General features: G+C 39.1%; 1 protein-coding gene across 3 annotated transcripts in view; it reads right to left on the reverse strand.

Moving 5' to 3' along the window:
- Positions 1-8383: 8383 nt before the first annotated feature.
- Positions 8384-24637, reverse strand: part of pax5 (paired box 5) — a 267639-nt gene continuing 251385 nt past the window's right edge. For all 3 annotated transcript variants that reach the window (XM_072281839.1, XM_072281840.1, XM_072281838.1), the window contains exon 10: positions 8384-15897. In XM_072281839.1, coding sequence (XP_072137940.1) covers positions 15821-15897 — 77 coding nt within the window. In that variant the 3' untranslated portion in view covers positions 8384-15820. The remainder of the gene's footprint in view (positions 15898-24637) is intronic.

Genomic DNA, 24637 nt, shown 5'->3' on the forward strand with positions numbered 1-24637 from the left:
GCTTTCATAAGTCGAGGGATAGAGTTTAAGAGTCGCGATGTAATGATGCAGCTCTATAAAACTCTGGTTAGGCCACACTTGGAGTACTGTGTCCAGTTCTGGTCGCCTCACTATAGGAAGGATGTGGAAGCATTGGAAAGGGTACAGAGGAGATTTACCAGGATGCTGCCTGGTTTAGAGAGTATGCATTATGATCAGAGATTAAGGGAGCTAGGGCTTTACTCTTTGGAGAGAAGGAAGATGAGAGGAGACATGATAGAGGTGTACAAGATATTAAGAGGAATAGATAGAGTGGATAGCCAGCACCTCTTCCCCAGGGCACCACTGTTCAACACAAGAGGACATGGCTTTAAGGTAAGGGGTGGGAAGTTCAAGGGGGATATTAGAGGAAGGTTTTTTACTCAGAGAGTGGTTGGTGCATGGAATGCACTACCTGAGTCAGTGGTGGAGGCAGATATACTCGTGAAGTTTAAGAGACTACTAGACAGGTATATGGAGGAAGTTAAGGTGGGGGGTTATATGGGAGGCAGGGTTTGAGGGTTGGAACAACATTGTGGGCCGAAGGGCCTGTAATGTGCTGTACTATTCTATGTTCTATGTTCATTGGAGAGGGATAGGAACAGACAAGCTAGGGAAATATTTAATTGGAGTAAGGGGAACTATGAGGCTATCAGGCAGGAACTTGGAAGCATAAACTGGAAACAGGTGTTCTCAGGGAAATGTACCGAAGAAATGTGGCAAATGTTCAGGGGATAGTTGTGTGGGGTTCTGAGTAGGTACATTCCAATGAGACATGGAAAGGATGGTAGGGTACAAGATCCATGGTGCACAAAGGCTGTTGTAAATCTAGTCAAGAAGAAGAGCTTACAAAAGGTTCAAAAAAGTAGGTAATGATATGAATCTAGAAGATTATGAGGCTAGTAGGAAGGAGGTTATGAATGAAATTAGAAGAGCCAGAATGGGCCATGAGAAGGCCTTTGCGGACAGGATTAAGGAAAACCCCAAGGCATTCTACAAATATGTGAAAAGCAAGAGGATAAGACGTGAGAGAATAGGACCAATCAAGTGTGACAATGGAAAAGTGTGTATGGAACCAGAGGAAATAGTGCTTCAGTATTCACTACGGATAAGGATCTTGGCAATTGTAGGGATGACTTTTAGTGGACTGAAAAGCTTCAGAATGTAGATATTAAGAAGGAGGATGTGCTGGAGCTTTTGGAAAGCAACAAGTTGAATAAGTCACCAGGTGTTACAGCTATTTAGGACCCTGGTCAGACCCCACTTGGAGTATTGTGCTCAGTTCTAGTCGCCTCACTCTAGGAAGGACGTGGAAACCATAGAAAGGGTGCAGAGGAGATTTACAAGGATGTTGCCTGGACTGGGGAACATGCCTTATGAGAATAGGTTGAGTGAACTCGGCCTTTTCTCCTTGGAGTGACGAAGGATGAGACGTGACTTAATAGAGGTATACAAGATAATGAGAGGCATTGATAGTATGGATAGTCAAAGGCTTTCCCCTAGGGCTGAAATGGCTAGCATGAGAGGGTGTAGTTTTAAGGTGCTTGGAAGCAGGTACAGAGGAGATGTCAGGGGTAAGTTTTTTACGCAGAGAGTGGTGAGTGTGTGGAATGGGCTGCCGGCGACGGCGGTGGAGGCGGAGACAATAGGGTCTTTTACGAGACTCCTGGATGGCTACATGGAGCTTAGAAAAATAAAGGGCTATGGGTAAAGCCTAGGTAGTTCTAAGGTAGGAACATGTTTGGCACGGCTTTGTGGGTCGAATGGCCTGTATTGTGCTGTATGTTTTCTACGTTTCTATGAAAGCTAAGGCAGAGGATTCTTAGGGATAGGGTTAATGAGCATTTGGAAAACCATAGCCTAATTAGGTTCAGTTAACATGTCTTTGTGAGAGGCAAGTGTGTCACTAACGTGACAGTGTTTTTTAAGGAGTTGACAAAGGTGCTCGATGAAGGTAGACCTGTGGGTGTTATCTGCATGGATTTTAATAAAGGTGTTTGCTGAGGTCCCTTGTGGAAGGTTCATCCTTAAGATAAAGATGCATGGAATCCCTGGTGATTTGGCCATTATGTCAGTTATGGGTTGTTATTAAATTGTTAGTAAATTCGCAAGGGATACAAAGACTGGAGTGGTTGTGGATAGTATAGAAAATTACAGAGAATACAGTGGGATTTTGATTGGTCACAGGTTTGGGTGGAGAAATGGCAAACCTACCCAAGTGTGAAGTGTTGTTCTTTGGGAGATCAAATGCAGTGGAAGTGTACACAGTTTAACAGTGTTGATGTACAGAGGGACCTTAGGGTTCAAGTCCATAGGTTGATGGGTAGTAAAGACCTTTATTAGTTGAGACATTGAGTTCAAGAGTCAGCAGGTTATATGGCAGCTTTATAAAGTTCTGATCAGGCTACCCCTGAAATGAATTCTGGTCACCCCATTATAGGAAAGATGTGGAGGCTTTGGACAGGGTGCAGAAGAGGTTTACCAGGATGCTGCCTGGATGAGATGTGCTTTGCGGAGAGGTTTGAACAACTTGGGTTTTCTCTCAAATGGCAGAGACTGAGGGGAGACCTGATAGAAGTTCATTAGATTACAAAAAGTAAGTATAGAACAGACAGCTGGTATTGTTTTCCTCAGGGTTGAAATGAGTAATATTAGACAGCATGCATTTAAAGTTTGTACAGCTAGGGGTGGTAGTGGATAGAGGCATAGAGGCATGTAAAATGTTTTAAAATAGGTACATGAATGTGCAGTTAATGGTTGAATGTAGACCTTGTGTAGGCAAAAGTGATTAGTTTAGTTACTCCTGTAATTTCTAGTTCAGTTAGTTCTCTACAACCATGGGCTGAAGGACCTGTTCGTGGCTGTACTGTTCTAAGTTTCATTCATATTTAATATCCTGAAGAAATCACAATTATTAAGGAACTCCAGCATCCAGGGCATGCCCTTTTCTCATCTGGTAGAAGGTACAGAAGCCTAACGGCACACACTCAGTGATTCAGGAACAGCTTCTTCCCCTCTGCCATTCGATTCTTAAATGGACATTGAACCCTTGGACACTACCTCACTTTTTTAACACATAGTATTTCTGTTTTTTACACAGTTTTTAATCTATTCAATATACGTACACTGTAATTGATTTAGTTATTTATTTATTATTATTATTTTATTGTATTTTTTCTTCTATATTATGTATCGCATTGAACTGCTGCTGCTAAGTTAACAAATTTCACGTCACATGCCGGTGATGATAAACCTGATTCTGATAAATCAGCAACAATTACCAAAGTTCATGGAAACGCTGAAACCATTGTCATTTAAGCTACCCTGCCTGTTACCTCTCCATAGAATAAGTCTGTCAGTCCCGTTGCTTTTTGAAATCTGTCTTTCCCCAGTAGCACTTCAAATTATTCACCCTTTTGTTCTTCACATTTCTCATTCCTATTCTCCCCTCCTTAACTTTCTCGCTCTGTGGAAAATAATCCCTCTTCTTTAGTCCAGTCACATATGTCTTTAGCCTTTGAGTAAATCTCTTGTCCCTTCAACAAAGCCAACTTACCTTCCTAAAGTTTTTAGAGTCACCATTGGCCAGAATAGTCCTGCAAAGACTTGGCACTGTTGCATAAGAGATTGTGTACTTTCCTTGCTTTTCTGATTCAGATTAACTTTATTTAGGTTCAGATTGATTTTATTTATCACATGTACATCAAAACATACAGCGAAAAGCTTTAACAGCCAACACAGCCTACGGATGTGCTGGAGACAGCCTGCAAATGTCACCACACAATCCAGCGCCAACATGACACGCACACAATGTTCGGCAGAACAACGCAGAACATAACAAGCAACGAAACAACAACAGCATAACAGCCCCGTTCCTCCCACCCACCCACGCACATACATAGCCCTCCAGCCCTAGGACAGGCTATCTCCAGCTTCCAGCCTCAAGCCTCCAGTGAAATTGGGGATTCACAGACATTGGGGTTTGACTTCCCCAGTGGACTCTGGGCTCTGGACATTGAGCCCTTGGGCTTTCTTGCGCTTCCACTGGACATCCAGATGTGCAAATGCAACTGATGGTCAATCTGCGGAAACCATCTGCTGCGGAAATATGGTTCATGGTTCTGTGAATTGCACCACAAATCCAGTATTTCTACAGAAGTGGGAAGATACAGATATTGCAAATTTGGGTGAGTTCTGTGAATAAATGCAACACTCTGGGTGGAAGGTCCTGGCTCAAGTTTCATATTTGAAAGTTGCTTTGCTGTGACACCACACTCCCTGGAAATTTTGCCGGCTCTTCCCAGATCTCAGAAAACGGTAGGTACTGTTATGTGAATTCATAACTCTTGCCCTCTTTGAACAATGAAGAGAAGAAAAATCACCTCAGAGACAGATTATCTAGATTTACAACGTCCTGAGGTAGTGGTAACGTGAGAGTGGGTGTCTCTATATAAAAGTGACTCTGTGTCTGGGATTTGTGGTGCAGTTATGCTAGGACAACAGAAAGAAGTCCCACTGTCTTTGCCTTCGGATGATAATGCTCACGTTGAGGATCACATGACGAGTAGTTCAATCCTTGGTTGTTTATGCTAAATATGTGTTCAACCTCAGCGTTGAACTCAGTCACTAAAGTTCAATTCCACTGAAGTTCTGCAGTATTTTAATTTTGACTTACTATTTTTTACATACTGGAGCCAAGTTGTTTACACAGACTTTGGAAAATCTAAGAGATGACTGTCCATTTCATCTTAAATTTCAGTTTTAGTTCAAATTGTTAATTGTTCATCCCAGTGGTGTTCAAGTCTTATAATTAGCTAAGCTGGAAAAGAAATGTGGAAATGTCAAGTTACTATTTCAATGTCAGAAACCTGCAACAATCACAGCAGCAGGTTTATAAATCAATATTTTGGATGTTTCAATCGCAATGATGTTTTAGAAGCAAAACAGATTAAACAATATGAAAATAAAATCTGGAACAAGAGTGCAAACTTACTCAGAAGTGTAAGACAAGGGACACTGTCAAATTGTAACAAGGCATATGTAGGATACATTTTTAAAAATTTCTGTGAAGCAGAAAATTATCAATGTTTAGAATTGATTATTGAATAGGATAATAGTGGAAACAATCAGTTGATGTCATGCTATCGAAGATTACTGCTCTTTGTTTAGATGGATGGTCATCTTCAATTGTGGTGTTATGAAATGAAAAAGTAAATCCTACAAAAAGCTGGACATTTCTGCTTGATTGAAATCACCTATGTAAAAATGAGTCGTAACTTTTCTGATGCAAAGGCTCTATGCATCTCTTACTGCTGAGTATCATGTCTTACCTCCAGCAGTTTAGCACTTTAATTACTTGCTTTTCCACTTTATTTATCAGCATCTCAGGTGGCACGAGGATATCTCTGCTTCCAGGTGATCTACTGGCTCTTGCAACTTCAATAGAATTTCAAAATCTGTTTAGTTAGCATTTGCAATTAATATTTTTGCAGATTCAGCCAGATGATTAGAGATAATGGAGCATGATGTTCATTTCTAAAGCGAGGACAGTGATGTTCATGTCCCATCTGGAAGCTTTCGACTGATACTAAGTGTAACCATTGAGAAAGGGAAGTTCTTGATGAGATTGTCCAATTTGTTAATGAACTGTAGGCAACTCAGAAGGGGAACAGATAATGGTGTCCTTCTCCAACATTTCTATCTAAATGAATCAGGTCCCATTGGAGGTAAAGTTAGAGCTGAGTACAGTGCCTGTGGCTCATTGAAGCACTCCTATCAAACTATCTACTGCATCGTACAGTTACTTTCATAGGACATTGTCAAGTGTGCTATATATTTATTCTCCCATCACAATATCTAACTATATTAACTAAAGGGTTTCCCATTCTCCCAAATGGGAAGAGCCAAGGAGATTTCCATTCATCCAATTAAGAAAAGGCAGAATTCCAATTCTTCTAGCCCTAAAAATTATTTTCATATTCCCACACAGGAACAGCTAAAATTTCCTTCCTACCAAATGTCAATAGACAGAACAGATGAAGGAATAAGGCCTATATTTTATATTTAACAGTAAACCATAAGACAAAGGAACAGAATTAGGCTATTCAGCTCATCAAGTCTGCTCTGCCAATCCATCATAGCTGAGTCATTATCTCTCTCAACCCCATTCTCCTGCCTTCTCTCCGAAACCTTTGACACACTTTCTAATCAAGAACCCATCAACTTCCAACTTAAATATATGCAAAGACCTGGCCTCCACAGACATTGGTGGCAATGAATTCCACAGATTTACCACCCTCTGGCTAAAGAAATTCTTCTTCATCTCTATTCTAAAGGGAGATCCTTCTATTTTGAGACTGCCCTCTGGTCCTAGACTACATCTCTATAGGAAACATCCCCTCCGCATCCACTTTATCTGGGTCTTCCAATATTTGACAGATTTCAATAAGATCCCCCCTCATTCTCCTAAACTCTAGTGAGTACAGGCCCAGAGATATCAAATGCTCCTCATGTGTTAACCATTTCATTCCCTGAATCATTCTCATGAACCTGCGCTGGACCCTCTCCAATGCCAGCACATTCTTTCTTAACTGAGGGGCCCAAGACAGCTGATAATACTCCGAGTCAGGTGTGAGCAATGCCTTATAAAGCCTCAGCATTACAACTTGTTTTTATACAGTATTCTGCTCCTCTCAAAATGAATGCTAACATTGCATTTGCTTTCCTTACCACTGACTCAACATGCAAGTTAACCTTTAGGGAACCCTGCACGAGGACTCCTAAGTCCCTTTGCATGTCTGATTTCTGAATTTTCTCCCCATTTAGAAAATAGTCTACATCTTTATTCCTTCTACCACAACTCATTACCATATACTTCTCTACACTATATCCCATCTGACACATTCCCTGCATTTGTCCAAATCCTTCCGCAGACTCCCTGCTTCCGCAGCAATATCTTCCCCTCGACCTATTTTTGTATCATGCACAAACTTGCCCTCAAGGCCATCAATTCCTTCATCCAAATCAATGTGAAAAGAAGCGGTCCCAACACCTACCCTTGTGAAATATCATTAGTCGCCAGCAGCCAACGAGAAAAGCCCCCCTTTATTCCTACTCTTTGCCTAACCAACTAATTAGCTCATACAGTGAATGTATGAAAGGCCCAATTTTGGATCAGATGATTTTTTAAATATTTTTGCCAATTAGAGCTGTTAACTAAGAGTGGAGAACCACACATGAATAACATTGTCCAGTGCATCCCTGGTGAGGATAATTCATTTGATTTGTAAGGTTGATTCGAGACAAAATATAGAGTGTTTAATTTTCTGAATGATACAATTCCACCCAGAAATCATTGCAAATGCCATTTACTTCAGAATCAATGATTGTCAATTATAGGCACTAAAAAAAACTAGGCTTCCAAATCTTAGATTAACAGCCTTTCATCAGAACTGAAAAAAGTAATGTGTTATTCATATTACTTAGCTCCTTAACAGGTTTCACCAGTAAATATTTGAACAGAAGTTATGAAATGCACAGTTTGGCCTTGTTTCCTGTCTTTGGTCCATTTTGATCTTCATTCTCTTGGAGAACACTGAAAAATCTTAGTGAATCAGTGAACCAGTTAGGCAAGTGTATATCATAGTGGAAATCACATAAATACCTTCTGACATTTTAGATAAAAATTGTGGAGCATCTGAATTGTGCAATACTGAGAGAAGTCCATTATGCATATAGCTCTTTAATTGAACTAATTATTTTAATTAATCTCACATCCCTACTCTTTACCTGTTCTTTTCTTTTATACTATTTATTCAATCTCCTTTGAAAGTTATTAAGGAACTTTATTAAGTTATTAAGAATAAGAGCAATTGTTGTTCCTTTCCTTCTCATTTTTCTTTTTTTTGTCTGTTTTTTACGAGGCCAAGTTGCTAGCTCGACACTCAATGCAGCACGGATGGAAAGGATGAAAGGAGCTGGCTGGATTTGAACTCAGGACTGTTTGCCTCGAAGTCCAGTACTGATGCCACTATATCACTGGCTGGCTAGGTAAGAGCAATTCACTGATTTGGAAAAAAAGCTGTTTTTTAAACAATTCTCTTAAATGTATATCTTTTGGTTTATCACCCTGCTGCCACCCAAAATAGCTTTATTTATTTACTTCATTGGAACCATTCATAATTTTGAAACCTGCTTTGAATTCCACATTACCAAAGTCCTGCATCTCTGGCAATGTTCTACTAATTCAATTCTTCACCCCTTATTGGCTTTGATGTTCTTCCTAAGGTGTAGTGCACAGTTTTAGAAAAAATTCCATCACCCAGTAGATAACCAAGCATAAATACATTGAACTTAAAAAAGGTTTACTTATATTCTTATGTATGAACCAATAAAATTATAGTAATTATTTACAAATAATTATTTTTATATTAAGATTACATACATTGACAGGTCACAAACAATCATCCTTGTGAACACACATACATTGAATCTACACCCATCTTATTGCGTGGTACTTTTAGCTAAATCTAATATCAGAAAACTCAGGTTGCATTCGACAGTTTACTTGGAACAGAAAGCACAAATCCCAGTATTGCAATAATGATAAAGAAAAATATCAGATATCTTTGGCAAATTGGCACTGCAGTCATTACATTCAAATGTTATTACACAAGAAAGCAACACACACAGCACAAAATAAAAACACCAAGAATTCATTTCAGTCTGTAAATTACATCCTACAAAACAGATAGAAAAACAGTTTAGAGAAGTATTTCCTGCTGGAAGCAACTTTCTTTATAGTCTCCACCCTTTAAAGGCAGTCATTTTCACAAGAATTTCTTCATAATTGTATATTTACTGTACAGGGTTTCTATAGGACAGGCCAAGTGACCTTTGGTGAATGCATTAGGCATACATTACACAAAAGAAGTGTTACTTATCAGTTTGCATGCTGGTTCACTGCCTTTTCTTGTTGTCCTTTAGAAATCTATGTGTTACTGTGCTGTGAACACTTGTGCCTGTGCTGTTATGGCCACCCCACATTAGGAGAGTGTTCTGAAGCTGATGAAGGGGAAAATAAACTGAAAGTGTACTTTAAAGTAAAAGCCACCAAGAGCGAAAGATCAGGCACAGTTGATCTGTATGACTCGAAGAAAGGACAAGATCTCACACTCTTGATATCAGGTTCCTGATCCTAAACAGGTCACTGAGGAAGATCACCTAAAGTCTGAGGGACAGCCATGGAGGACAGGATGAAAGGAGAATGGTAGACAGAAGATCAACCTGTGTAGCTCCAAGCAGCCAGTCGCAGCGTGGTAACTGTAAATGCCTGGTCAGAAGCAACTCATTGGGATTAATCTGTGTGCAATGAGTGGGGAAAATATTGAATGAAGTAACTACTGTTTAGATTGTATTAATTTACTGGGTCATCATTGAAATGACTTCAAAATGATAGTGATGAATAAAATTAATGGATTACTCAGGATGGGTGAGATAGAAATAAAGTTAATGAACCTTCTCCACCTGTTATGCTAAGTGAAGAAGGGGTTAAATTTGTGTCTCATCACTATAGCTAGGCCGTTTTAGAGTGCATTAGAAGCCAACCACAAAGGAGTGGAATCGTGTGTGAGTAGGATTTGTCTGAACTGGAGAATTCCCTTCCTGAAAAGAGATTATGGAACTAGTTATGGTTTTAAAACAATCCCATGGTCATTTTATTTTGCTAGTAGCAAACACACAGTTGTCAAAATCAACTTCTGATCTTGCTGTGGTGGGATTTGTGGACAAAGCATGGATGGCTGGACCAGCATGAGAGGCATTAGATTATCGTCCCTGTGTGACCAGACAATAAAGAATCCCATTAGTAGTTATCAGTGTAGCCAAGATGAGCAGAAGGATGTGCTCCCTGTTGTCCTCTGCATTCATAATGACAGACGCATTGTAAAATTAATACCAAAAGTACAGGAGCTTTGGAAATGCCAAAGGTCCTTCCATATTTTCAGCTGAGAGAGTAGTATTTCATGTCCCATTGTGAGGCTGTATCCCCCTGAACCAATGGAGGCCTAATTCACACCTCAGCCACGCAGGCTCCTAGGAACCATCCAGACTGCAGATTAAGGATTCACTAAATTTGAACAATGATTCGTGTAATGTTAAAATGTTGTTTACTGGTCAATTGGATAAGGCAGGTGCTTCCTTATCCCATAACTTTGCTCTCACAGTCATGAGATGGGTGACAATGTTTGTTTGAAATGGGGTGTGCAAATTTCGTGTGTGTGTGAGACAGACATGGACGGAGAGACAGAAAGAAAGTGACTAATGTCTAAATATTCAGCCTTGGTTGGTATCACTTAATGCATGGAGTTCTACTTTGCTCCTGAAATTCATTCATTGAAGTCAGAATTTCAAAGTGACTCATGCAGTATAATTTGTGTTATCAAGAAAGGATGAATGGCTGGACATAAAATTGTGTGAAAGTATATGTGGAGTGAGAGGCCATGGGTAAAATTTGGGGTAACCCCAAGTGGCCACAGCAAATTAGGGGTCTGTTTTGTATTTCACTCATTCAGATATGTTTAAAATCGGAGTGTTTGACGTTGTTGCCAATTTGCCATCGCCCATATAGTATTAACAGCCATAGACAAATTTTTGACCTGTATGTTTACATGCAATCAGGTGTAAAATGTTAAAAAATGTAATCCCAATGTCTGTGGCCCTACTCATCTGTGACACAGACTGGAAGAATTTGTAAAAGCAAGCTGACACTAAGTTTAACCAACATGGGTTAGAGTTTCAAATCCACTGCTTGCATACCTCTTGTGATTTGTGGTGTCATTAGTATAGTGAACCAAATGAATGTATATCATTAATCTCTCACACGCAAACCTTCTAAACTTATTTCAAGTTGGGCAATATGTCGGGCAACAGAGGAAAGTGTATAATCTCCTCCTAGCCAGGAGCAAGTTTGCTTAAGGACACTGCTGGTTCATATCATTATTGTTTCAAAAGCAACGAAGCGTTACTTCTTCTTTTCTATAGGAAATGGTGACAGTGAAATTCTGCACTTAATGGGCAGTTTTCACATAATCTGTACCCTGATGAAGAGATAAACCTGTTAATTTCACTTCATTGAAGTCCAGGGAAGGTAAAATTTGACAGCTTGTAAATCAGGAGTAGGTCCTCAAACTTGATTTTAAATCAACTGCCCATCCAGCAAGTTGTGTTAAAATCACTCCCTGTCATTGCTTACCTCGTCATTAGATTTTAAAGGAATAAAATTAATCACAGGACAGCTGATTGAAGCTGCTTTTAAAGACTTTCACAAGTGCAAATGGGTGTTACTAGTAGATCACTGAAGCAAGTATAATATAGGAAACGACCTCCGACACCAGTGAAAATTCAGCAACACAGCCAACAAAATGCAAATTAAAAGGTGCTCAGGATTTAAACCATAGAATTTTGATATTTGCAGTAATAAACTTTTGAAGGAAGTTACATTACAATTACTGCCCGTACAATATCAACAGATAAATAATTGGGTCTGTGTGCTGTCTAGGAGTTTACTGATAACACTACCTTCCTAACTAGATTTATTGTGATAATCTGAACATATTCACATTGTTCCCAGGAGTTGAAGTCCGTCATATTGGACTAGTAATGATCAGCATTTCTGCCGTGATTGGAGTCTAGCAGCCAATCTTCAGAAGTGAGCTAGACCAGCACCTCCCTGAGGAGAAAAGTAGCCTCAACACCAGGGAATACAAACATAACTATTGTATTCTTCTGAAGTATTTTCTAATAACTAGGAGTTTCAGATTCTTTTCCCTGCTTACTTGTCTATGTTTATTGTATTTTCTGCTCCAAGATTACCAGGGTGTTGGTGAAGAGAGAGCAAAGTTGCATCTAATCACATATCTAACCTGACAACTAATTTTGGGACAGACTCGATGGCCCAGATGATCATTCATTTCCATATCTTTTATTTAATTTGTTTAAATGGACTAACTCAGGATCCCATGCTGTGTAAATATTTCCTGACTTCACCCAAACCCATTCTAACCTATGAAATAGAGTGGATGGAAAGAATGTGCTTATTCTCATGAACTGCAGGTTTTGTTCGAGACCGTTCTCATTTCCAACTCTTGTTGTCTTTGTATTTCAAAGAAGAAGACAGCCATTTGAGCGCCTTTTCTTTAACAACTCAGCCCATAAGTTAACTTATTGACAGAAGAGCCTGTGTGTAATATGGAACATAAAATGGTGTCAACATGATTAGCCCCCACACCAAACCGACAAATGTCAGGGATTTAGTAATAAAGTGCTCAGTCAGGAATAGCTCGCTGCATTTTTTGGATCTACTAAATCAACAGCATTGACTTTTGTTTGACCTGTTTGTTGAGTTGAAAACAGATCTACCCAGAATAAACCAATATCATAGTTGGAAGGCAAAATTCTATATAAAACAGAAAAGGCAACCTAAGGGAAGAGATGGTTTGGGTACACTCTATATACATAGTGATAAGTCAAAACATAGCGTAACAAAAGCCAAAGCTCACTGTATGTTCAGAGAGATAGAGAGTGGGATGAAATAGTACAGCCAATATCAGATGGATAATAAAAGAAACAAGGCTGATGACAGAAGGATTAGCCAGGGAAGAGGGCAGAGAAATGACAAGCAAAGGTAGAATGAGAGGAAGCAATAAGTCAACAGAAGATGGAATTTTAAAGTCTTCTATAGGTGTATTGATAGCAAGAGGAGCAGCAAGTCTGTCTAGAGGCAGTCACAGCGGAGGAATTAAATCAGTCTATCTTTACCAAAGAAAAGACAATGCCCAAATCTGAAAGAAAGGAGTCATTTGAGATCTGGAATTTAAATATGATAGGACATACAAGAAATGCTATCTGTACTTATGGATAAGTCACCAGCTCCATTTTGGATGAAGGGAGTGAGAGTGAGATTGGGGGGAAAATGGTACTGGCAACAGTCTTCTAATTGCTCTTAGATAGAGAGATGATACCAGAAGAACTGCAAATGTAACACATTTGTCAAAAGAGGATGCAAGGAACACAATCGGGCAACTTCAGTCAATTTAACTTGGTGATGAAGAAGCTACCAAATGATAACCTTGGACAAAATGAATAGTCTCTCTGAAATATGGGCACAAATAAAGGAAAGCTAGCATTGACTTACTAAAAATAAATCATGTTTAAGTACTCAAATTAATTTTTTAGAACTTAATGAACAGGGTTGATGCAGTCAATGTGGCCATTTCAGAGGACATTTAAGAATCAATTTCACTGGTGGACTTGGAATCCTACAGACCAAACAAGGTAAGGATGAACATTTCTTTTCCAGATAGACATGGAATGTTTTTTTTAATAATTTAGTAAAATAAGAGTTTAATTCTATAGTGGGTGTGGGAATAAGGAAACTTGGAAGTAAATGTACAGAAACCTTGGAAAGTGGTGGTGGAACGGGTTATGAAAGCTTGTAGGATCCAAGGCTGTACAGAGACATATACTGTACAAAGAATGTTAAAACTCTACAAAACGCTGGTTAGACCACAATCAGATGATTGCATCCTTATCTGAGCACATTTTAATAAAGATGAGATGGTCTTAGAGAGAGAGAAAATGAATGGTAAATGGTCCTGGTGTGACATGGATTAACTGGAAAGTTTGGTATTTTTTAATGATGAATATTGGCATCCGTTTGCTGAATGGACAATGAACCCATGAATACTACCTCAGTATTTTGCCTCTCTTTTTGCATGACTTACTTAATTTATTTCCTTTATATATATATATATATATATATACTCATTGTAATTTATAGCTTTTTATTATAATGTGTTGCAATGTCCTGCTGCTGCAAAACAACGCTTTTCACGAGATACGCCAGTGATATTAAACCTGATTCTGATTCTGGTCATTCTCCCTGGAGCAGGGAAGGGTGAGGGGGAATTTAAGACAAGTGTTAAAAATCAACAAGTGACTAGACAGAATACTAAACTGAAACTATCAGTGGAAGGTTTGAGGACTAAAGTTGAAGGTTTCAGGTGACAGGAAAAGAATTATTAGAGACATGAGGGAAAACCAGCAGGTGGTCATGATCTAGAATACAACATCTGAAAGAGTAACAAAATCAGGTTTAATCAGGCTTTCAAAAAGAAATTGGGTACATTTGTGAAGGAAAAACGGAATTCAGTGACTCAGAGATGATGGTGGAAGTCAAGGGCAATGGCCGCCTTAATAGTGAAATGGAAGAAACTTCTGTTACTCCTGCTCTAGGAGTTGGACAAAGTGGAGGGGTCAGGAGTGATGGAGCTGGCCAATGCTACTGTATCAAACTTAACTAATGTGCTCCTGTCTGCTGAATATTGAACAAGAGATCAGATTCACCCATTGATCCTGTTTCCTTCTAGTTATGTCCCAAGAAGGAAGCAAGTGAGGTGACTTGCAAGTTCAGTGAGATGAGTGTTTGCAGAGGTGGAGGATATCAGCTGCTCTGAAAGTTAAATCTAGTTGGTGTTCTGATCCTTTGTGTGGAGAAACAAGGGGGTATGTTTTAGGGAGGAGTGTGGGCTCGAAAGACCAGGAGAGACTTTCTGAATTTCATTTGGAAATCCTGGGACTCCTTTGAGTCATGCTAGCCTCTCATTCCAATTGTAGTCAGATTTTCCCACCCTACCCCAATGTCCCACCCCACTTCTTGGCTTTCCCTCTTGGTCGTGGGACTGAAATCCTTTTGCTGGCTTCTCCTCCAGTTTGCAGGCACCACAGCGGGATTCTGCAACAGGTTTTGTGTCGGGTTTGCTGTCATCACCTTTCCAGCACTTCCCCCACTCCCATACCCTCTTTAACAACAGAACTGTTGCAGGTACCTAGGAGGACACACATACTCAAAGGTAGGTTTGAAATGGAGCTGTACCTTTACTGAGTGCTGCCTGCATTACATACAGCTGAAGACTGTGGACATATCTGGTTTCAGCATGATTGAGCCGTTCAGAACCCGCTCAGTATTCCTGCTGTCCAGTGTACTTGTTACTATCAGTGCAAGGTCTGTCTGATTCAGTTCCCACTCGACCCTCCATGTAAGACCTCCTGGTAACATAGAAAATCTTGTTGCAAAAGTAATGCAACAATCGTTATTTTAAATTACAATCACCAAATCTTATTTTGATAAAGTCTAATTCAGTCAGGGAGTAACAGCAATAGTTTTAACTATTTCAGAAAACATAAGTATTTTAATGAAATTAAAGTATAGTTTGTCCTAGTACACAGAGGGTTAAGTGGAATGACTTGTGATAAGATGCAGTGTGTCATTAATGTACAGATACCTTTCTCTCTTGCCAATAATACTCTGCAAATATTAACGTGCGCTGATTCAATAATCAAGGTCATGGTTTTAAATATAGACAACCCTTTACTGCCTTTCATTTTGAAATTGTTTCCCAGAAAAATAATTATATAGAATAAAATATCAACCTCCTAATAAAAGCATATTTTTAAATATTTAAACAAAAATGAACAGCCTTTCTTCAATAATAAGTGGATGGACTCTGTCGGTTGCCTGGATAATTATCAGGTTGGGTCCAAGGTCAGCAGTTTCCGTTGCTCTGCAGTGAAAACAGCAAGCGTTTGGCAGCAGTCATTCCGAGAGGGAGTTTGATTATCTTGCAGGAAGTTCACATCTGACCTTCTCAGCATCACACGTTTCCTGTTGTCTCAGACCTGATTGATATGTGTTGTAAGTGCACAATTTCTTCACTACCTGCAGCCTGGGCCTCCCCCTTCCCGGCTAGTGGCGATCGTAGGCTGCAGTGGCAGCAGCAGGCGCCGACCCCCGGGCTGCAGTGCTGTAATAATAAGGGGAACCTGCGAGAGAACAACACCAGAGTTAGAAGGCTTGCAACAACAAAAAGAGGGAAAGTACTTTGCTTTCTGTAAGTCTGTGCCACCTCTGTAAGAAAACCTGGGCAGATGCACCTAATCTCAACCATTTGTCAACCGTGGCCCTTTTGGATTAACTCAGCTGGTTGATCACTGGTGCCCCGATTTTATACATCAATTCAGTGACTAAAGCTGAAAATGCACGTATTGTTTAAGGACAAGCAAGTCAACAAATAATTCTGTCCATTTGCAGCATTTCTTGCTCATAACAACACAAATGGCTGGGAAGAGAACATATTCAGAGAACAGTTTCTCCAGTCAAGCACATCCTTGGAATTAATGCTGGTGGAAATTCATGGCCCTCAGCCCCTGATTTTAAATTAATTAATGCACATAACCTGATACTGCAGGGAAGGAGGCATAATTGCATAACCATCACCACTCCTAGCAGTAGTACACTTCAGGACATTGATCCAGATACAAGGTAGTTTGAGCTCCTGCTTGGGCATTGTTCACTTCTCTGTACAGACAGGTATATTCATCTGAAAATGACAGCAAATATAGACACATCCTTTCCCTATTTTTACCTGCAGAAAAATCTATTTCATTTATAGAAACAGACTATACAAAATATTTAGCTATATGAATAAATCTGTACCCTTCACAGATTTTAATTACAAATATAAATAAAACTTTCCTTAAGCAATTCATTACCAACTGCTGCTCAGTAAGCACAAAATATACAACACCATGGATAATATTAAATCCTTCATTGCTTGCACCTTCTGTTTTACATAACACTTCTCACCCCTAAGCTCAGCAGTCTTTAATTCCTTTTAAGTTATCTCTGTACACTTTTCCCTAATATTATCATTACATTTTAGTTGAAACAGAAGTTTAGATGAATAAGTAGTGCAAAAACAACACAAAGCATATAGCATTAGTAAGGACACTTCCCTGTTTGGTGGGCAAGATGAAGGGCATATTAAATTTAGTGTCTTCACTTTGAACTCCTTTGACATATTCACTTAAGTTGAAGTTAATTTAGTTATTGCCATAATAATGTACCTTAACACCAAAAAATCACCTTCTATTAAATTGCCTCTCCACATTGCTTGCTATCATTGTGCTCTCTCCTGGTAAGACTGACAGGTTGACCTAAACTGTAAACATGTCTGCATTAGAAGACTTTGCTCATTTGGGATTCTATACTGTCAATCCAAACACATTTAACATTAGACCCTTACAACAAAGGAAGACTTCAATCTCTCGCTGTGCTCCCGTTGAGAAAGGACAGCATTGAAATACCTGGACCCTAAGATGCATTATTATTTACTTCTACCCAAAAAGCATTAAGAATTTACCAGACTGAAGGAAACCCCTTGGAAAAAGAACCCGTCTGGGCACAAATCATTAAGCAATATCAGAGAATTTAAAAGTTCTGATGACAAAAAAGACAGTGGGGAGTTTCCCAAATATTCTGGTCAACAATTAACTTATAATGAAAGCATATCAGACAGGATCTTATTGCCATCAAATATCTTACAACATGAGCCAACACATACATTTAAGCTAAATTTGAACCTAAAAATTACCTACTGAGTTTTTGAAGTACAGTATAGGACTTTTTGTGGTATAGTACAATGAGTGACACAGGGTATTGGAAATCTGAATGAACTGGATAACTGACAGACAATCTCTGACAAGATTTTAGAACTAGGAGCAAATAGTAAATGACAAGGAAAGAGGATTGTGATGCTTTGTAGCTCCAGAAACAAATCAAAAGAAAAACACAAGAGTCAGCCTACCTTTTTTTGTTGGTGAGGTATGGTGGTGTAACTTATGACGTGGTGGTGTAATGTTGAATTGTACTTCTTACATATAACCCATATTGAATTATGTAAACAATCAAACAATTTTCCATAATATTACACAAATATTATTGAAATATTATATACACTATGCTCCCTGCATAGCAATAAACTCTAACTCCATATAGAATGCATCTCAATTCAAACATAATATATTACTCTCTATTCATATCTATCATATAGATATTTACACACACATACAATATTGTACTATATAATACAACTACTATACAGACATCTACAGCATAGTAAGTATTAAATGTCCCATTCAGGTCTAAAGATTTAATCACTGTGGCGGATTTCTTACTGTTGTAGGATAACATCTTTCCTGACAAGGGGGATCATTCTGCCTGGCAGGTGAGACTTGCGGCTATGAAAGAACCTCAGGGTCTGGGGCTTCCTCTGTGGTGGTTGTAGAAACTGACTGAAGGGCTGTAGGAAGTGGTTCTGACAGTTCTGGGCACCTTTCTTCTCTAACAATTGACTCTGGTCTCCTCAACTGATCAATGTGTTGTCTCCAGCTGGCATCAGATGCGATCTCCACTGTGTAGGAGGGTGGTCCAGTTCTCTCCTTAATCTTTCCAAGTACTCACTTTTGATCACCTCTGTAGTCCCTCGCCAGGAATGCTTGTCCAGGAGTGAAACATCGAACCTCCTTGTTTGAGGAGCCCTTAATTTGTCTCAGCTGTTTGTCCTGCATACACTTCTGAGATTGGGTTTGAGGAGATCCAAGAGTGAATGCAAGGTATGACACAGGAACAGCAAAGCTGGTGAGTTGTTAGTTGTGGAGTGTGCTGCATTGCGATATGCAAGGAGGAAATTGGTTAAGTTTGGTTCAGTGTCAGTGTCGTGTGTTCTGCTGACATTGCTCACAGTGCAATCTTTAGACGCTGGACAAACCTTTCTGCCAAGCCATTTGTAGCTGGGTGGTACAGTGCAGATGTAATATGTTTTATTCCATCCAGCTTCAGGAACGACTGAAACTGTTCCATAACAAACTGGTCCATTGTCACTAAGTGTTCTGGAACACCAGTCCTTGAGAAGAGGCTTCTTAACAATCAGCAGTGTGTGAGGCTGCAGTGGAGGCTATTGGGAACACATCTGGCCACTTTGTACCAGCATCCATTACTACCAAGAAATTTGTGCCTATGAATGGTCTGGCAAAACCCACATGAATCCTCTGCCTGGGCAATGCAGACCATTCCCAGGGATGGAGAAACACTTCTCTTGGCATCTTCTGGACGCGTTGGCATCCTGAACAGTGCATAGCGAGCTGCTCGATCTGCTGACACATCCCAGGACACCAGACAGAGCTTCGAGCCAACACACTCATTTTGACCGCGCCAAGATGACGTGCACATTTAGCTTTTACCTTAGTGAGACACGTGTGGTAGTGTAATGACATCTACCATTCATGTACTTCTTACATATAAACCATAAAGAATGCTTAATCAAACAATATATTTACAATATTACTCAAATATTACTGATCTATTGAATGCACTGCATAGCGTTCTAAAAGTGTGGGGGAGGATTCAATGTAAAATCAGGAATTGAAATAGAGAGAGGATGGAAGATTAAAACAGAAAGGATAAAGCAGAGAAAGGTTGAAGTCCTGAAGCTGACACAGGTTTACATTCCATGCCATAATGAGTATATTCATGCAACCTTTCGGAGCAATATGTTTACATTACATCAGGGATTACATTTCAAAATTTGTACTTTGGCTGTGAAGTGCTTTGGGTCTTCCTGAGCATACAAAAGGTACTGAACAAAAGCAATTCTTTCTTTACCCTTCCTTCAGGTTAAGAACAGAACCATAGATGTGGGTCCTATGAGTATAATTTGCACAAAAGAACTACCCAATGTAACAATATTCAATAATGTTCTGGAACAGTTTTTGGGTTGCACACTTTACATAAATGTTTCAGCGAAACATGTAACTAACCTCAACAGGCTGTAGCTACCTGGACGTTTCTGGTGTTTGATATATTATGGTATTTATGTTGAAAATAGCAACTACACTAAATCCTTAAGGATGGAAAAGACACGTTTATGTTTGTGCAAGAAGAGGGAGACTACCTTTAATCATGAAATAACTCTGACTTCCAAATTTAAGCTTCAGGAGAGTAATACTGGATTCTGAGTGAAAATATGTCCTGAGGATTCTTTAGCAGGTTGATAAATATAATCAAGCGTTCACTAAAACTGCTTTTAACTACGGGCAAAATTTCAGATACATTTATCACCATACTTATTGGTCTGTATGACAGTGGTGATTTCACTAGTGATGCCAATGTATTATTCTCACACGCAGTCTGATGCAGTTGTGTTGATAACCACTAGTTTCAGAGACCATGAACACGACTGTGTCAGGCTGTATATAACATGATATATTGGGGAACACTGATGCACTGGTGACAAGCATCACTGCTTTTCACACCACACTATTGTATCCCGTTCACTGCGGATCATTTGAATTTTTACCTTGATTTCAAACTTTATTGGACCAACGAAAAACAAATACATGAATTCTCGTTATGGAAGCACATTTTCAACCTTACAATGAGCCTCCAAACGTCACTGCCAGAGTATCCTCATTTTTTCACCAATGAATTTGACCTGACTCGCCACTTCAAACTCTGTGACCAAGTGGCACGACTTATCCCTTCAAGAACAGTGCATCATTGAGACAAACTGCAAGCTCAACACACAGACCATTTCACTTAGAGGTGCACCTGAAGCCAACTGCCACAATTAGCAAAAATCCAGTAACTTAGTCAAAAGGGTGCACAGTCCTTCGGCGAGTACTACTTTTGCAGGAAGATTATATGGCATCATTATTTCTCAAATCTCTTCAACCTGTTTCCCATTGCACAGAGCCTGATTTCTATTCTCTAAACTGTCCTGCAATTGTCTCAGTGTTCCTCCAGGCACGCTGCATCCTCAGAAGCTAATCACCTTTCCATTGTAATGCAGATCTCACCAGTACTTAATCCAATTTGATGGCACACGGTGCCCTGATAATCCTGCCTAACATTCACTGTCGCAGATTTTGCTCAGAGTGGTACAATGCTCTGATTGTGTGCAGATTGCACGAGGAGCATTGTCAGAGGAGATTCTGGAGCCAAAGATCGAGTTCAACCTGGTGTGGAGCAATGTGAAGCGTGGCAGGATTCCATTGTCTGTTCGAAGGAATGGCATTCACATTGAATTAATTTCATTTCGCATTAGGCTGAGGGAATTCAGCAACCTCACATTAATGCCCCATCTCCACATTAATACCACATCCCCAGGGCACAGAATATTAAGGCAGCATCATTCAGTGAATGCAGTGAAGTTAAGGAACACAGGGGTTAACAAAGAGATCTCTGGAATACTTGAGGTGGGAGGAAACAAGAGAGTGGATGGGATTTTCTTCAGCATGGGGGCTGACCAGGGGAGAAGATGGACAAAATACTGCAGAGAAAGTGGGGTTAGGTGCTCAGCTCAGGATAATATAGGAATCTATCTTTGAACGTTTCCAGAAAAAGGCATAAGGTTGGTGTGGAGTTCAATGAGAAACGTAAAGAGAGTGGCCTTGACAATAAATTCTGTGCTACATGGAATAGATCAAAGGTGGTTGTATTAAACATTCTCAATCCAACTCAACCTGCAGTTATTTTTATGACACAGGGCACAAACTTACCTTTGCAATGCGAGATGAGTACCCTGTTTATTTAACACCGTACTGTTGGAACTCTGATTTAAGCATATCATCTTCCGCACAAATGTTTTTTAATATTCAATTGTAGTGTGTCAATGGCCTGCTCAGCATCCGTGGATCACCCCAGACTGATCTTGAACTAAGTAGCTCATTCAACCATCTCAGTAAGAGTCAACCTCACTAGTGGGTCTGGAGCCATCTACTTACAGGCAAGTTTGGTTAAGACACATTTGCTGAAGGGAATTATACTATACCACTTTAAATATACCCACAGACTTGGCCTCCACTTTAGTCTGTGGCAGAGTATTCCACAGATTCACTACTCTTTGGCTCCTTACTCCTGTTCTAGAAGGTCGCCCTTCAATTGGTAAAATACGTATATTCTTCCAAGCAACTCACTGAACTTATGGTCACCATTGCAAGTGTTTTAGTTAATTGTGTCTAAATTCCCCAGGCGCCATGATGGGATTTAAATTCTAATCTCCAAATATCTCCAGGCCACAGGGGTTTTGCCCCATTCTACCATTCCCCTTGAGATCCCCAAGAAGGAGCAAGAAGAGAAAGCAAATGAGAGACCTTACTGCTCTCCATGGAAGGTGGTCCTTTTAAATTGGGTGGGCCGTCAGAATACAACTTGGAAGCAGAAGGGAAAATTGAATCTGTAAGCATTTTGTGAGGCTGGTTTGGAGTGCTGAGACTGTTGAATAAATCTAGCAACATTTACTTTTAAATGAAACAGTTAGAATGCACTTCAATAACACATCCATCATTCTCACACCATTTCAGAAACCCTCATGGTTAGTCATTTTCATCAGCCATGATACTGCCAGGCAGGATGACCTCAGCCCAGAAGGTAACCTAGCTGTTAAACAGTCATGGGGCAAACAATCATATGCAAGGACCCCATACCCTTGTAAAATAGAAATGCTTAAGTAGTTGGGTGTATTAGAATAGGGATTCTGTCAGCTTGAATTAAATTCTGCAGTATAGACATATCGGTGTCAGTGAGAAGATAGGAACAATGCATCAAAAGAAATTCATCTTGATCTATGTCAAGTTAAAAGTAATGAGCTAAAATGGCACAGGAGTTATCACATTCAAAGAGCATGAAATTGGATCATTTTTCTTCATTAGATTTTGTTACTTGCATTTAGTATTCTTTTAAAGTATCTATTTGAACTCTCGTCTCCTTTGTTCATTTACACTTCGTTTTAATCACTCTATTTGAATTTTCAGTCATATCAATATCTGCACCATCTACACACTCCAAAACCTTCACACTTCAACTCCTCATTGTTGATCACTGAAATGGGCAGTCACGATGAGTCATCACGACTTGGAAAGTCATATATCACCTGAGACCTATGGGTCAGCCATTGTTAAGCAGGCAAAGAAAGAATTGGACACACTGTTTGTGTCATGTTGTATTGGAAATATAAATGGGAATTATTGTCAGGAAAATATATTCTCTTGTTTCTTAACCAGGATTTTAAAACAATTCATGGTGAAAAGATAGGCAGTCAAAGAAAATGCTCCACCATGGATTTTTGACCAACAAGTATGATATTGAGTGCAGGTTGGTGGGACTAGGTGAGAGTAAGCGTTCGGCATGGACTAGAAGGGCCGAGATGGCCTGTTTCTGTGCTGTAATTGTTACATGGTTACACGGTTACATGGTTACACAGTAAAACAAAGAGCCTATGCCATTCACAAGTGCATGAATGATATGTGGAGGAACTCATGGACAGTATACTAATGGATCTATTGATGGTAAAGAAGCAGAGTAAAATAAGTCAGTCTTAGAATAATGTGTGTTTGGAGTGAGTAACAAATAATATCTCACGGCATGATTATGAAATAGGATATGACTAGTTTAAATAATAAGAACAGCCAAACCTCATCCATTCTGTGCCCTTCACTTCCCAAAGCACATATAGTAAATCTGGACTTTACTCCATGACTACTTGCTTATATTATTTTTAGAAATTATATGTTTTTATTAGGTGAGGGAAAATTGATTGCGCAAGTGAAATATTTAATTTTGAAGTGCAATAGCTGTCTGACAATAGCGATTACAAGCCAAGTCATAAAAATACCTATACATTGTTAACACAAAATCACGTGGAAATTTCAGAGAATGCCAGGGAATTGTAAAAGGATTCCTTGACCACTGAACATACAGATAATTCAGAAAAAGACCACGGTGGATGCTGGAAACCATATCTATTCAACAACCTATCTCTATCCAATATTTTGAAATATATGACTTTTAGAATGTAAGCATTAGTGGCAAGGACACTAGGGGATATTTACTGCTGTCTCCAGTCACCTTTGAAAGCTCAGAATACACGGCTATGGTAGACTAGCCGCTTCAGTTCTGCTTTAATGATATCATTTCATAAAACGGTATTTGTCATCACTCACTATGATATTAAATACTGAATCAAAGGTACAGGTTTTTATAGCATTTTCAATGCATCGTATTCAATTACACAGGTGATTTCAGAAGATGTTAATGTACAATATGATAATATTATATCATTTATACATTCTGATTCAGTCTAAAACATTAATCTATACATAGTACACCAAACTATGAAGCAATGTCTCCCAAAGTTTCCATGGAAAATTTTCCACTTCCCACAGTTTATCCTGTCATATTTAGATGGTGAAAAATGTTTCTGGCCTAGTCTGAACACATTTTGATACTAGCCATGAGGAGATAAAAAGGATAATTCAAATTACAATATAAAGTATATAACTAGCTTAAATTATATATTGCCAAGCAAAATCTCTTGACAGCCTTTAGTGAAGTTGAGGTGAGGAGTTGCAGGGGGTTGTTTAATAGTGAAAATAATTAGATTACATTATTAGTAAAGCAGACCTTTATTAAAATGGTATTTAAAAATGAGGCTATTCATTAGGCTTATTAGGATTTATAAATGAAGATTTATAGTGAAAAAAAACCTATAATAGTCTCCATGGACAGATTGATAAACAAAAGACAAATATATATTTTGGTACAATGTAAACAAGATGTAATAATATGATTTGAATATTAAATATATTATGTGGAATATTTTCTAACATTTGGTAATATATTATGACTGTAATTAATTTTTTTTCCATTTACAGTAGCTTGCATACA

This window comes from Mobula birostris, chromosome 17 (assembly GCF_030028105.1).
Source record: "Mobula birostris isolate sMobBir1 chromosome 17, sMobBir1.hap1, whole genome shotgun sequence".
In the NCBI taxonomy this organism is placed as follows: Eukaryota; Metazoa; Chordata; class Chondrichthyes; order Myliobatiformes; family Myliobatidae; genus Mobula; species Mobula birostris.